Source organism: Aedes albopictus, chromosome 1 (genome assembly GCF_035046485.1).
Source record: "Aedes albopictus strain Foshan chromosome 1, AalbF5, whole genome shotgun sequence".
Taxonomy (NCBI): domain Eukaryota; kingdom Metazoa; phylum Arthropoda; class Insecta; order Diptera; family Culicidae; genus Aedes; species Aedes albopictus.
Genome location: NC_085136.1, coordinates 296,328,497 through 296,343,188, shown reverse-complemented (window position 1 = coordinate 296,343,188; position 14,692 = coordinate 296,328,497). Strand labels below are relative to the sequence as shown.

The 14,692-nt window shown below is 33.8% G+C and overlaps 1 protein-coding gene across 1 annotated transcript in view; it reads right to left on the bottom strand.

The window, feature by feature from the left end:
- Positions 1–14,692, bottom strand: part of LOC109414776 (uncharacterized) — a 188,522-nt gene that overhangs the window by 17,881 nt on the left and 155,949 nt on the right. The window contains exons 3-5 of the mRNA XM_062847031.1: positions 8,308–8,421; positions 7,990–8,121; positions 7,560–7,920 (exon numbers count right to left, since the gene is read on the bottom strand). Of these exons, the coding sequence (XP_062703015.1) occupies positions 7,560–7,920; positions 7,990–8,121; positions 8,308–8,421 (607 nt within the window). The remainder of the gene's footprint in view (positions 1–7,559; positions 7,921–7,989; positions 8,122–8,307; positions 8,422–14,692) is intronic.

The following is a 14,692-nucleotide window of genomic DNA, read 5'->3' as shown; positions in this document are numbered from 1 at the left end:
CCGAAAATAATGCAGGAGTACCCCAACATTGCCTGGCCAAGAGTATGGAGCAACATCAAGTTCCCAGGACTAACTTCGAAGGAACAATCCGTTTACTATCTACTAGTGAATGGAAAAATCCCCAACGCTGCGCTACTTCACCGACAAAACCGACTTCCGAGTTCTTCGTGTCAACATTGCCCCAATACTGACGAAGATTTAGAGCATAAATTCACCACATGCCAAAAAACGAGGGAGTTGTGGGAACATCTTCAATCTAGATTGGAAACAATTCAGGGCAGAAGATTAAGCTTTTTTGAATTACGTATTCCCGAATTTAAAAATATGAGTAGGAGGAATAGGTACCAGGCTCTGAAAACATTTATTGTTTATGTAAATTTTATTTTAGAAGCCAACGACCAACTAACGACTGCCGCGTTAGATTTTGTTTTAAAATGTTCATCCATGTAACCATTGTATGTAGCTAAGTGTGTGTGATACCAAATAAACGTGTTAAAAAAAAAAAAAAAAAAAAGTAGACTCTTTTAGAATTCATCTAAAGTTTTCCTTCAGTAATTAAGACATTTTCTCTGGCACTCACTCAGAAATTATTGTTGATGTTTCTCCAGAGATTCATTTTTAGATTTTACTACATATAATCATGGATTCTCACAGATGAGACGAACTAACCAACGACTGAAAGTCTCATAAATAACAGGGATTCAATTGAACTGAATTCTCACGGGCATTTAATCCGGGAGCAGTCACAACGTGTACTGAGTACACGCACGCTAAAAAATGCTCCCATGTGGTACATAGCGTGAGTGGGGCGTCGCTGCAGGTAGTCAAAGACGTGACTGCTCAGGGGTTAAAAACACCTTTGGAACGTTCTTAACATATCATGCTAGAAAACCCTGAATCTTCAGAAGTTCTTCGAGGTGTTTCAATGCCTAAGATTTATAAAGACCCCTCTTCAGAGGTTCTTTCAGACTTTTTTTTTGGTGATACTTCAGGAAGTTCTTCAATAAAAATTCTCAGTAATTTCTGCAAAACTTACTCTATGAATATTTGCAAAAGGTTCTCCAATTCTTCCAAATATTCTTTCAAAGCTTCCTTCGATAAATTCCAGAGGTATCTCCATATCAATTCGATTAATTTGCTGCAATGATATCTCCAGGAGTTCTTCCAAAGATTTCTTCAGTAATTATTGCTGGGATTCTACAGGGCGAACGTTTTCTTCAAAAGCTCTATCAATACATTTGCTTGTAATTTCTGGAATATTTTTTTCTTAAGAACTGAGGAAGTATCCCAAGGACTTTTTTTCATGTATTCTCCCGGGTATTCATCCAGGAGATCCTCCACACGTAACTACAGAAATAACTTCAGGAATTTTGGTCAGCATTCGTTAAAGAAAATGTGAAAGATTTCCAGAAATCTCTTGAGGAATCCCAAGATATATTTCTGACGAAACCATAAAAGCAAACCCTGAAACAATCTTGTAATAATGTCTACAGAAATCTATGAAGGATTTTTTCAAGGAATTTTTGGAGATACCAGAGGAAGAACTTCCGAATGAAACTCTTCACGAATTTTAAAGTGTGTTTTAGAGGAGTTCCTGAAAAATTGCATGAAAAAACTTATGAAGAAATCCCTTATTGAAATAATTGAATAAATCCCTGACATTCTGAAGAAGTCTTTACAGATTTTTTTAAATAAATTTCTGACGCAATTTAAGAACGAATCCGGCCATAAATTACTGAAAGAATTCCTGAAGAAATTTCTGAGGAAATCTTCAGTATAATCCTTGTGGAATCCTAGGAAGTATACTTGCATGAATTTCTAGAGAAAGATCTGAAGAAATCCCAGGAAAATTCTTGAGAGAGTTCCTGAAGGAATCTCAAAAGAACATCTTGGATAAATAGTTGTTAAAACTTCCCGATAAACTTCCGTTAAGAAAAAAAGGATTATTAAGGAAAATTCCTCTAGAAATACTGTAATAAACCTCATAGAGGCTTTTCTGGAAGGATTTCTGTATAAACTTCTGTAAAAATCCATAGGAAAAAAATAGTTATTTCTTATTGAATTCTCGATGAATTCCGTTGGAAGTATTAATGAATGAATTCCTTAAAGAAACCGTGTTGAAATTGTTGGAGTTACCCTCAGAGGGAATGCCGGATAAATTTCTAGCAGAATACAAAAAACTGTAACTCTTGCAGATATCTCCAGAAGAATGCTCGCCCAAATCACTGAAAGTAAATACTCAAGAACCTCTGAAGGGATTTTTGGAGAATTTTCTGGATGAATCACTGAGAAACTCCTGACACATAACTGTGAGAATTTACAATGGAATCCGCAAAATAATCTGATCTAATCTCTGATGGACTTATTGGAGAAATACGTGTACGAGTTTCTGAAGGAATCCCTCAAAGATGAGAAGAATTAATGTAAAAATGTTTGAAATTGTCCCTGAAGTTGTGAAGGAATTTACTTTCTGAAAGTTGCGTTATTTTGGCTTATATTATAAATATGGACTATTCGCAAGTTATGAAAAGTTCCCCTTTAGTGGCGTTCATCCATGACATCATAATTTGTAAGTTTGTTGTTTTTGGAAAATTGTATGTTTTTTTTTAAGAAAATAGAGGCTAAAAATATGCACAACATAAAACATTGCCCTGTACTGGCATTTACCAGATTTGCTGGTACGTCTGAAACATTCTGAAAAAACTTGTAATGAGTCAGAAGGCACAGAATGTCGCTAGTTGACAAACTGATTTATGAAAAAATCGCATTCTGGTGGGATTTGAACCCTTGACTCCTTATTCCCTAGACCGGCGCTTCAACCCACTAATCTACAGACCAGGTAACGATTATGTGGAATAGAAAGCCAAACTGACTCTGAGCTCACACCATGAATATTGAACAGACATACCAGCAAATCTGGTAAATGCTAGTAAATGGCAATATATAACATTGTAAAGAGGGATGGATTTGTGAAAAAGGGAATGTTTATGGTGTGGGCTCGGAGTTAGTTTGGCGTCCTATTCCACAGAATTGTTACCCGTTATGTGGCATTGCTTGTTAAAGAGCCAGTGTAGCGAATAAGGAGTCGTGGATTCGAATCCCACCAGAATGCATTTTTTTTTCACAAATTTTCAATTGGCAACATTCTGCGCCTTCTAGTTAATTACAAGTTTTTCTAAAAATATGTATAATTAAAACATATTAACCTTTTTTGTCTAAGACATCGGGTGTTGCAAAAATCTGTAGAATAAAAGTGTTTCCAAAAACGAATGTTGCTAAAATCGGTAGGAAACTGTATACGTAGGAAAGTTACACTATTTCGGCAGGGCGAACTTATACTAGCAGTGTGCCAATATACCAGTAAATAGATTTGAAATTGACTGAGTGAGAAAAGCCCAAAATACCAGCTACTGCCCAAGTTTCGGCACCCTATGGACTTCTATTTACTCAAAATTCACATTCAGAAAGGTAAATCTGCAAGATTTGAGAAACCTCAAGGATTACAAGCTTATTTTCTTTGCATGAAGACCTTCTAGCGAAGCTTTTTCGAAGATTCGTTTATAAATTTAAAGTGGAAATTTAAAGGACTTTTTACCAGACTTCATACTGACGCAGCAGATTAGATCGTGTTTATTCCCAGCTCTACAGTGCGAGAAATAAGTATAAAGACAGAGCCGTTTTCCATACAAAATAATCATGTTTAGGGATCAAAATCTCTTTTTCTAGCGATTCGATTGTTATGGAATTTTGTCTGCAACCTTAAAATAACTAGAATTTTGGCTAGAAATATAAATCATCATCCATGAAAACTTTTTTTTTGTTTTTATTTTTGTGTATTTTAACTAGTTGCTAATTCTACACTCTCCATGAAAACGTTTATATCAACTTTTCAGATTCAAATAAATATAAAGACACTTATTTCCATATAAAAATGTGTCTATATATTTATTTGAATCTGAAAAGTCGATATAAACGTTTTCATGGATGATGATTTATATTTCTAGCCAAAATTCTAGTTATTTTAAGGTTGCAGACAAAATTCCATAACAATCGAATCCCTAGAAAAAGAGATTTTGATCCCTAAACATGATTATTTTGTATGGAAAACGACTCTGTTTTTATACTTATTTCTCGCACTGTAATATGAGTTATGTATGTTCGTGGTACTTACATACTTTTACTGTAACATAAGAAGTAACATCATTTCGATCTTCGGTTTCAAATTCAAACTGATTAGCAACATATAACTCTGCTGAGGCTTTCCACGGACCAGCACGAATCCATTTTAATCGATGTTTTTAATCTACTTGATATTTTTGTATACTATTCCTTTTCATGCGAGAAACCATTTTTTCATATCAAAAGTTCATATTTTGTCTCGACTAACTTTCAAATAGGGCCTATGAAAAAATGGAACACAAGCAAATAAAAAATTATAACACGGAAACGGATTGTTCGATCGGAAAGGTGTCTTCAGCAAAGTTGTAGAATAATATATGGCGGCTTTCAGAAAAATACACATTGAAAAAATTATTAAGTTTTTCTTCTAAAAAAACTGAACTTTGTTACTAAAAATTAAATATCTCAAAAAGCTATTTTTTTACCTTCGTGTTTTTTTGTGAGAATAAAGTTCATTCTGTTAGCTATCATCTGTAAAATTTTTATAGTGGTAAAAAAATGTACAAAAAAGTTACGGCACTTTGAACATTTTTGGTTGCGTGTTTTTTTAGAGTGCATGACGAATTTCCCGCAAACTAGATTTTGGGGTTGGCAGCACCCTCTCAGATGTAAATGGAATTGTGTAGGTATGAAGACTATGTACTTTAAAGCAACGTTACATACTTTGTTGTTTTTTTTTAAATTTATCTACACTAATATTTGAAAAGGGCTTAAGTTTTTGACTATTTTTTTATACCAATATAACTTAAAAATAACATGACCTACAAAAAAGTGTGGTATGTGTGACTTTAAGGAATTTGTGTGAACTTTCAAGTAAAAAAATTGAAATATTGAAAAAACGATCACGCTAAAAAAAGTTAAAAAATAAATTGAAGTCAATTTGGAATACATGCCCATTTGCGAAATTAAATTAATCCTATTTCGGAGAACCAAACCCTACACCAACCATTAAGAATAGAATTCAAAATGGATCAAAGTAATTAAATTGCTATTATCTAAAAATGTTTTTTTTTTTTGAGTCAAACCAATTTTTGGGTATTTTTATACGTGGATTTTCACATATTGATATTGAACATAGATTTACATGTTTCAATTATAAATCTATCCAATACAAAGAATATAATTTAGGATTCTCTTTTGAACCAGAACACCAGATCTGTTACACAGAAATTCAGAACATCAACCAGAAGTCAAATTTCAACTTAAAAGTTTTCTTATTCATAAGAGAATAAAATAAATACTTTGCATTAGATAGACTTGTGAATCAAACATATGGAGCTATGTTTAATTTAATATATGAAAATATCTGTAAAAAACGCCCTGGATAAAAACTTTTGTTTTCTACCGAAGAGAAACACGCAAAATGATGACATGAATTATTTGTTGTTAGGAACCGTTCATTAAAGACGTAGCATTTTAGGGGAAGTTTATGATATTGCTAGGAGCATTCTATTAGGTATGGGAGAATATACTTTAAAAGGGGAGGAGCTGTCAAAAATGTTCTACCAATGCTACCGTGATTTCGAATGCAGCGATATGGTCAAACTCAAACATTACAAAATGCGTGAAAAAGGTCCAATAAGGACCGAAACGTAGGGTTAAGAAAACATATAGTTCTTTTTGATTGACCAAATTAGACTGAAATGCCAATTAAAGATATCATCCAACGTACAGTCGATCACCCAAAGAAAATCAAACTCAAAGCAATAAACAAGTACGACCACGATTCTCATCAGTCAACGAGATTGAAACTTTTACTACGAATAATTTTATTGCAATAGGTAAATATCATTTAAAATAAAAAATCAATAATTTAGCTTCCGGGATGAAATTGATCAGTAAATGAAATACCTTTGCATGTGCCAAAAATATGTTTTCCACCTGAATTAACAACCCCAGAATGCGATATGCTGCGCAAAACTTTAACACGAGTTTTCTCAATTTTTAATTATTTAAGTTTTAAATTTAATAAATTTCATGAAAACGCTTTAAAGTATGCACTTTTCATACTGAAAAAGTGATTACTTCCGGAAAAGTGCAATTTTATGTATAAATTTGAATATTTATAAAATTTTTGATTATGAAATCGTGTTTAGCAAATACTTGACAGCTAAAAGCATCCATTCGAATATTCATAACATGTGCGATACAGCCACGGTAACAAAAGTTTGAAAGGGTATTTGAAATTCGCCAAACACGCAATTACGGAAAATATTGAATTTAATACAGAAATATGTGACTAATTGACTGTAAAACATGTAACTCATCATTCATTAATCCTTTAGCCGGATGATGGTTATTTTCTACAAATTCTTTTAAGTTTAAAGCAATATTTTTAACAAATGAAAATGACCATCACGTCGATCAATTTCACCTCACTGATCAATTTTATCCGAAATCACGGTACCTTCAAAAGTGCCCATCTTGCGATATATGGTAAAATTTTCAATAATTACAAAAATGTCATGTTTTGCAAATTGAAATAATTTTTCTTATTTGCATTTTTTTTTTACTTTTAAAGCGTATTGACATTTTTCAATATTATGAAAGTTCACATGATTATCTAAAAGTCACCCATACATAACTTTTTTGTAGGTCATGTCATTTTTAAGTAATATTGAGTAAAAAACGGCCAAATACTTTAGCCCTTTTCAATTATTAGTCTAGATAAATAAAAAAACAACGTATGCAATCTTGCTTTAAAATACATAGTCTTTTTAGCTAAGACATTGCATCGGATTCTGAGAAAGTTTTGCCAAACCCCTACGGCGAGTTTGCGTGAATTCGTCATACAATCTAAAAAACACACAACCGAAAATGTTCAAAGTGCCATAACTTTTTTGTGCATTTTTTTACCATTATGAAATTTCTACAGATGGTAGCTAACAGAATGAACATTATTCTCACAAAATATCACGAAGGTAAAAAAATAGCTTTTTGAGATATTTAATTTTTAGTAACAAAATTCAGTTTTTTTAGAAGAAAAACTAAATAAATTTTTCAATGTGTATTTTTCTGAGAGTCACCATTTATTAACCTACAACTTTGCCGAAGACAGTTTTCCGATCAAACAAGCAGTTTCAGAGATATGATTTTTCATTTGCATGTGTTCCATTTTTTCATAGGCCCTATTTGAAAGTTAGTCGAGACTTCATAAAAAGTTTTAATATGAAAAAATGGTTATTTATATTGATTAGAACAGCTGTGCAAAATTTTATGCAAATCAAAAATGCAAAATATAAAAAAATGGATTTTTTTCGTGCTGCTTCGTGGAAAGCCTCTGCACTGCAGTTCAGGTTTGATTTTGAAATCGAGAATTGAAACTGAACGGCAATATTGAATTGTTAACACCAAGTGTTCATTTACTGTTTCTGACTTACCTGCTCAGCTGCGCCGATATCAGATTGCTGTACGGCGCGTACTTGGCCGGATTGGAATACATCAAACACACCAACTTCTCTCGACAGGGCTCCTCCCTGTTCGATAGGCCCATCTGGGCAAAAACGGCATCCAGCCGTGACAGCAGTGGACTGTAGAAGGGATCGTAATTCGTCAACAGCAAACTACTACTTGGAATGTCGTGGAATATTTTGAAATCGTTTCGTTTCTGCTGCCGGTTGTACTCGTTTCCGGTGTTGACGTACGTCACTCGCTGACCTCCGAAGCCCAGCCTGGACAGGGCAGCATTGGCATTGTTTGTGTCATACATCATGTTGTAGCTGGTGCCAGCCGGTTGAGAATCTAAAAAGTAAAACGTAGGCAACAAAAAATCGAATGGAACCATTTGACGGTATTTTTTTAGGATTATACCTAACGGAGGCAGATAGGCATTATTTTCCATGTTCATGTTAAAGTCCTGATCCGAGTTGTAGGAGTTGTCCTTGAAGTCCAAATCTTCCACCGTGGTGGGTTGATTCGATAGCACAGACACCGACGATAGACCTACAAAAAAGCAATAGCCACGAATATAATGCTCGAACAAGAACTCGTTTCCCAACAACAATTAACGTCCTCTCGCTGACTGCTGACACCTCACCCCAAAACATCAGCTCCTCAACGTTGAACCTGCAGTGGAAGCTTTATACGACAGCCTCTTCAGACTGGCTGAAACTCTAAGCATTGTCTTACCTTTGCCGACGATTTTACCCAACGATCCGATGATGCTGGGCAGGAAAAGCACCAGCAGGACGGTTTTCACAATTTGCAGACCGACTAACAGTGGCCAAACGATTTTCTTCAGTCCTGAAATGAATGAAGACAAAAAAAAAGAATAAGAAAGATAAAACGAAAGCCATTGGAGATATTCAAAAGATATAAGTTGCTCCTCAGAAACGAAACGAAGCATAAAAAGCGGTAATTTCCAAGGAAAAAGAACAAGCGATGGAATTTATCTTGGTTGGAGCAACCAGTGTAGAAAAAAAGACACCGATGAAGAAAATTGTCTTGATGGATGATGAAGATTTTCATCGTGGCTTGAAATTAATCTCATCAACAAAAGTTTGTGCCTGCCGACTGAAGAAAGTTAATCCTTTCGGATTCATCTACCGTAGGGCTGAGGGCTACTAAGAGTGTGTTACAGAAGTTTTTCAATCGGGATAGGAAAAGGATATAGTAATTAAATGTGATACTCATCGATGGGCTTTACTGAAGAAAACGTTGATGAATTATGTGCGGTTGGACTCACAAAAGGTAGGGCTGAATGAAACACATATTTTCTTCCGCATATTGGTTTGATTCTAGTAAATACAGGATGTCTACAGTAGTTGCTTTTAAAATTTGGAAAAAGTTTGGGCTATTCCACATTAAAAGGCGAAACTGGATCCATTTCCTCACTTTTTGGTTTTTTTTTTTTTATAAAAACACGAAGCAATATTTTCAAAATCGGTTTTCGTGCACATGTAGAGTACAGATCAAGGTAATTTTTGATTTTTTTTTCATGGCGGAAAATGTTTTTCGTTTTCGCAGAAACCATTTTTGAATAAAAATTCACAAAAAAATGGTTTCTGCCAAAATGGAAAACTTTTTCCACCACAAAAAAAATCAGAAAATACCTTGATCCATACTCTACATGTGCACGAAAACCGATTTCGAAAATATTGCTTTGTTATTTTATAAAAAATCAAAAACCAAAAACATGAGGAAATGCTTCCAGTTTCGCCTTAACCCTCCAACGCCCAAAAAGGAACCAATGGAGAAAACAATTTTTTTTGAGTGGGAGGTGAATCATACAATAGAAATGTTCATTTCACCGAACCGGTTCATTTTACCGGTTCACTTTTGAACCGGTAAAAAATATTTTATTGTCCCGATTAGGAATCGTTCAGTTTTTATAATTTATTCTCATGTGGGATTGAACACTTGTATAAAATATGTGTTTGTGTGTACCGGATTTCTCAACCGGTTCACTTTTGAACCGGTAAAATAATTATTTTCCTGAAACTGGTATTATGCTGATGTTCTACATATTATCATGATAAAACAGTGGAGAATACATTATTTGTTGTACCGGTTCGTTTAACCGATTCAGTTTTGAACCGGTGAAAATAATCAAATAATCTCTCTTGACGATAGTTGAAGTTTAATTACTTTTCATGGCTGACCTTCCAGAAAAATAATAAAATAAGTGGTTTGAAAAACCGATTCGCTAAAACGGTTCATTTTTTAACCGGTAAAATGAAGAATTTTATCCCACCTGTATTATGGTGATATTTTGTGCATTACGATAATATATGGATGTCCACTCGACAAGAAACCATAATTTTGGGAACCGGTTCATCAAAACAATAAATGATGAACCGGTAAAATATTTTTGCTGTCCCGCTTGATAACCGTTGGAGTTTCATTATTTATTTTAATGAACGATTAAACATCAAATTAAACGATTAAAAAGTGATAAGGAAAACCGGTTTGCTAATCCAATAAACTTCTGAAAAGAAAAAAAATGTTCCACTTATGCTGTGTAAATTTAAAAAAAAATATTATTTTTGAAGAATGAGAGATCAACGAGACTAAATGATTTTGCAAACTGGCTGGTAATACCAATCTAGTTATGAAGCGGTTAAAATATACTATTGTCTAGTATGAGAAACGTTCTCGAAGTTCTCTAGTGATTTTTTTTTTGTAATTGTTCATAAGACAAAGCTAAATGGATCGGAAGAACCGGTTCGTTTGACCGATACACTTTTGAACAGACTTAAGTAATTTTATTTATTTATTTATTTTATCAAACATAACGTAGACTACATTTTCACTTATAACTACAGTATCAATAGAAATAGAATATGACAGTAGGAATGCGTAAAAGCCGTTTTCCCTTACAAACTTTGTAGTAAACTTTGGATTTCCATATCTCAGATATTTTTCCACATTTTAATCTTCAAAAACTATTGAAAAATTTCGATGTTAACTATTGTTACAAAATTCACAGATAGGTTGAATTTTGACAATTAAAATGCATCAATACAAAAAACTATAGTAAAAAATTGTTACGTATTACCATTATGGTCTTCTCGGCAAATTTGTTCCTTGTGTGATGACGAATAAATATGATAAAAAATAAAAACTAAAAAATACCATGAATTAGAAATTATGCTTTTGCGGTTCGTTATAACGGATACTACAGTCATTGCAAAATTATGGGTCACTCTGTTATAATTATTAGTCAGTCCGTTCGCCATGCTATTCAAATGGAACCGACCCATAATTGTGGGTGACCCATGATTGAGCTATGACTGTATTTTAAAATTTAATTGTTTAAATTTTTAGACTTCAGCTTGTTAAATTTTTATCCGGTTAGTCACATTATCATAACAGTAACGTACTTAAAAAAATACGGACACGTTTAATGCTTCCAGTTAGTTATTCATTCTTTGAACGAAGCATGATACTAGACAACGAACTAACTTGCAATGCCCAGTGGCACAGCCGAATTTTTTTCCCACGGCTGCGGCGGGAATTGAAACCACGCTCCTCATCACGATGCGACAAAAGGCTTGGTGACACTAGCCGCACGACCACGAGGCCCCGAACTTAGTTTCAAATTGGTGGAAGATTGATCGTTGAAATAGATTAAAAATAATGATGAAAACTGTCAAAGCCTTTGTCACGTTTAATATGTTCCTTCTTTTATGAAATGCACAAAAAGTAACTGATAATGTCCATGGGTTTGTCAGTAATTCAACTATACGACTATCTGATCAACTATGTACTCGTCATAGTGTGAATTACTGGAACAAATCAATTTGAAAAGAATCAGGACAGTCTAGTTATTTAATATTGAATTACCCATATATTCTGAATACTCTGAGGACCAAACATGTACAGTAGTCACAGGTTTATGAGTCGAAACACCCACCAAGTACGAATTCAAATGTGCCTTTGATCGTTTTTTTAATGTTTATGAATGTTCCACCTACTGATATATAAGGCACAGGGGTCACTAATAAATCAGACGGAACATTGCTTCCTTCCTTAGATTACTAAAACAAATGAGTTTGGAAAACATCGTGGCGCTCTAGCACAATTTTCATAAATGGTCTATTTTACGGATATTCCGGATAACCCAAAGGCCACTTAGATTTACAAAATTCTCACAAAAGTGATTTTACTCTTAGATTATTGAAACAAATATGTTTGAAAAAAGTCGCGACGCTCTAGCACAATTTTCATGAATCGACCACTTCTACGGATGTTTCAGATACCCCAAGGGTCCATCAAATGGGTCCTTTGACTTTCAAAGCAATCACAGTAATGATTTCATCCTTAGGAATGTCATACAAAAAAAAACGTTACGCAGGGGGTAGGGAGTCTTCAAAACCAGCAAGAACCGTACCACTCTAGCATATCTTTTTATGAATTGACCACTTTTACGAATTTTCTGGATAAACCGAAGGTTCATCCAGTGGTCTTTCCGATTTATAAATCAGTCGCAACATTGATTTCAATCTTAAATTGGCGAAACAAAAGAGTTCGGTAAAAAAAAAAATCGCGACAATCTAGCACAATTTTCATGAATCGTCCACTTTTACGGATATTTCGGATACCCAAAAGGTCCATCCAGTGGTCATTCTGTGTTACAAACTAATCGCAATAGTGGTATTATTCTTATATTGCTGGAACAAATGAGTTTGGAAAAAACTGCAACGACCTAGCACAATTTTTATGAGTTGACCCTTTAACGGATGTTCCAGAAAACCCGAAGGTCCATCCAGTGGCCATTACTTATTTTGAATCTGTCATAATATATATTTAAACTTTTGGTTGCTAAAACAAACGAGCTTGGAAAAAACTGCGACACTGTAGCACAATTTTAATAGTTTGGCCATTTTTACGGATGTTCCGGGTATCCCGAAGGCCAATTCAGTGGCCACACAGGCTTACAAACCAGCCGTAAACATGATTTCACCCAAAGGTTATTGAAACAAATCAGTTTAGAAAAAATCGCGACGCTCTAGTACATTTTTTATGAATTGACCACTTTTACGGATGTTCCGGATCTTCCGGCGGGTATCACATTGGCCATGCTACTGGTCATGCTGGTCCATGGTGTATTCTTGCACTGTGCTAGCTAATTAGCAACGAAATAAAATTGTTTTGGCTTTTTTGCACTTAACAATTGAGTATAATCACTGCTGTTTGACTGAAAACACTTTAGGTACTATTTGGGGGCTCCTGGAATCGGTTCCAGGTACCAGAACCATAGCGGCAGTGGCCATTTATGATTTTTCTGCACATCCTACAGTCAATATGCATCGCTTCCTGTAATGAATATTTTGAATTAGTTTAAATATTTTGCTCAGTCAATTTAACTAACGAAAATTATCCAAAACTGATAAAATCGGATTATAGAGAACATACTGTGAAAAACTTTCAACTACACCAGATAAAATTGAAGCACATCTGAAGCCAATATAAATGACGTTTAGTTTGAATCATAATGTTATTTCGTCTTTGTGTTATGACAGGTTATAGAAAATTGCCTTATTCTGCTTGTAGTCGATTCCCGGTGGCCACTCCGGATTGACCTGGACCACTTCCGCCAAAAATCAAATTAGACTAGTATAGCTTTCATTTAAAACCAGTTGCAAAAGATTTCATCAAGGATTCGATTTTTAACAATTAAAACAAATTAGGTGTCACCTAGAGGTGACACTGGGCGTTGGAGAGTTAAGTTAGAAAGATTATAGTAAAAGTGATAACAATCCAACAACCAATTTTGATCTGTTATATCTCCGGGTCCCATGGACCGAATACAATGGAATTTTGAACATTCATGACTCATATAATGAGCTTTGACAAACGTTTGACTTAACTTAAAATTGTTCACAAGAAAAAAGTTAGAGCGATTTAATATATTGAATGATTTTTTTTTGTGAGTGAGTCTATTTTTAACATGCATCCTTTAACTTTTTTCGGTTTATTGCCAGATATTTTGTTACTCCCTTTCAAAATATATTTATATTCAAATCAATTAGAGGGAATTTCAAAAAAATAGTAACACTAGTTTACAGCATTTTTGAACTCGGTAAGCTGATGATCGTTTTTGGTGTAGTTCGAAAACGCGAAGGAAAATCATTACAGTAGAGCAAAAAAATTTTCGACTTTCCATACAAGGTTGATGATTTGAAATCAATTTTTGTTCTATTTTTAAGCAAAGTCGCTCACTTCACACATCTCATTCTCCGTAATCAATGCTCCGATTGAACTGATTTTTTTACTGTAACTCGCCTACATATGATATGTCAAATAAACGTTGAGAAAGGATTTTTAAATTGTTTTTTTTTTTTCAAATTGAAAAAAAATACATTTCTCATATATTTTTGGAAATTTTGCTAAAAATTAAGGCGAAACTGGAAGCATTTCCTCAATTTATGGTTTTTGCTTTTTTATCAAATAACGAAGCAATATTTTCAAAACTGGTTTTCGTACACAGTTAGAGGAAGGATCTATGTATCTCCTGATTTTTTTTTCAGATGGAAAATATTTTTCATTTTTAAGGATACCATTTTTAGTGAAATTTCAAAAAAAAATATGGTTTTTGAGAAATTGGTAAATGTTTTACACCTGGAAAAAACCTAGGAGATAGCTTTATTCTTCCTCTAGCTGTGTATGAAAACCGATTTTGAAAATTTTGCTTAGTTATTTAATAAAAAATAAAAAAAAACAAAAAAATGAGAAAATGCGTCCAGTTTCGCCTTAAGGAGATCGTTCCCAAAACTCGCCAATATCTTGAATTTCATTAATCTGACACAAAACCTGCGTTCAGATGATCGAATGGTATTATATTCAACTTTTAATTTATGGAAAAGATTTAAAATTGGTTGAACAAAACGCAAGATATTTGGTTTTTATTATATTCCATATTTTAAAACGTTCGTATATGTATTTTTGGGAATTTTGCTAAAAATTATGGCGAAACTGGAAACATTTCCTCACTTTTTGGTTTTGATTTTTTAACAAATAACGAAGCAATATTTTCAAAATTTGTTTTCGTTCACAGTTAGAGGAAGGAACA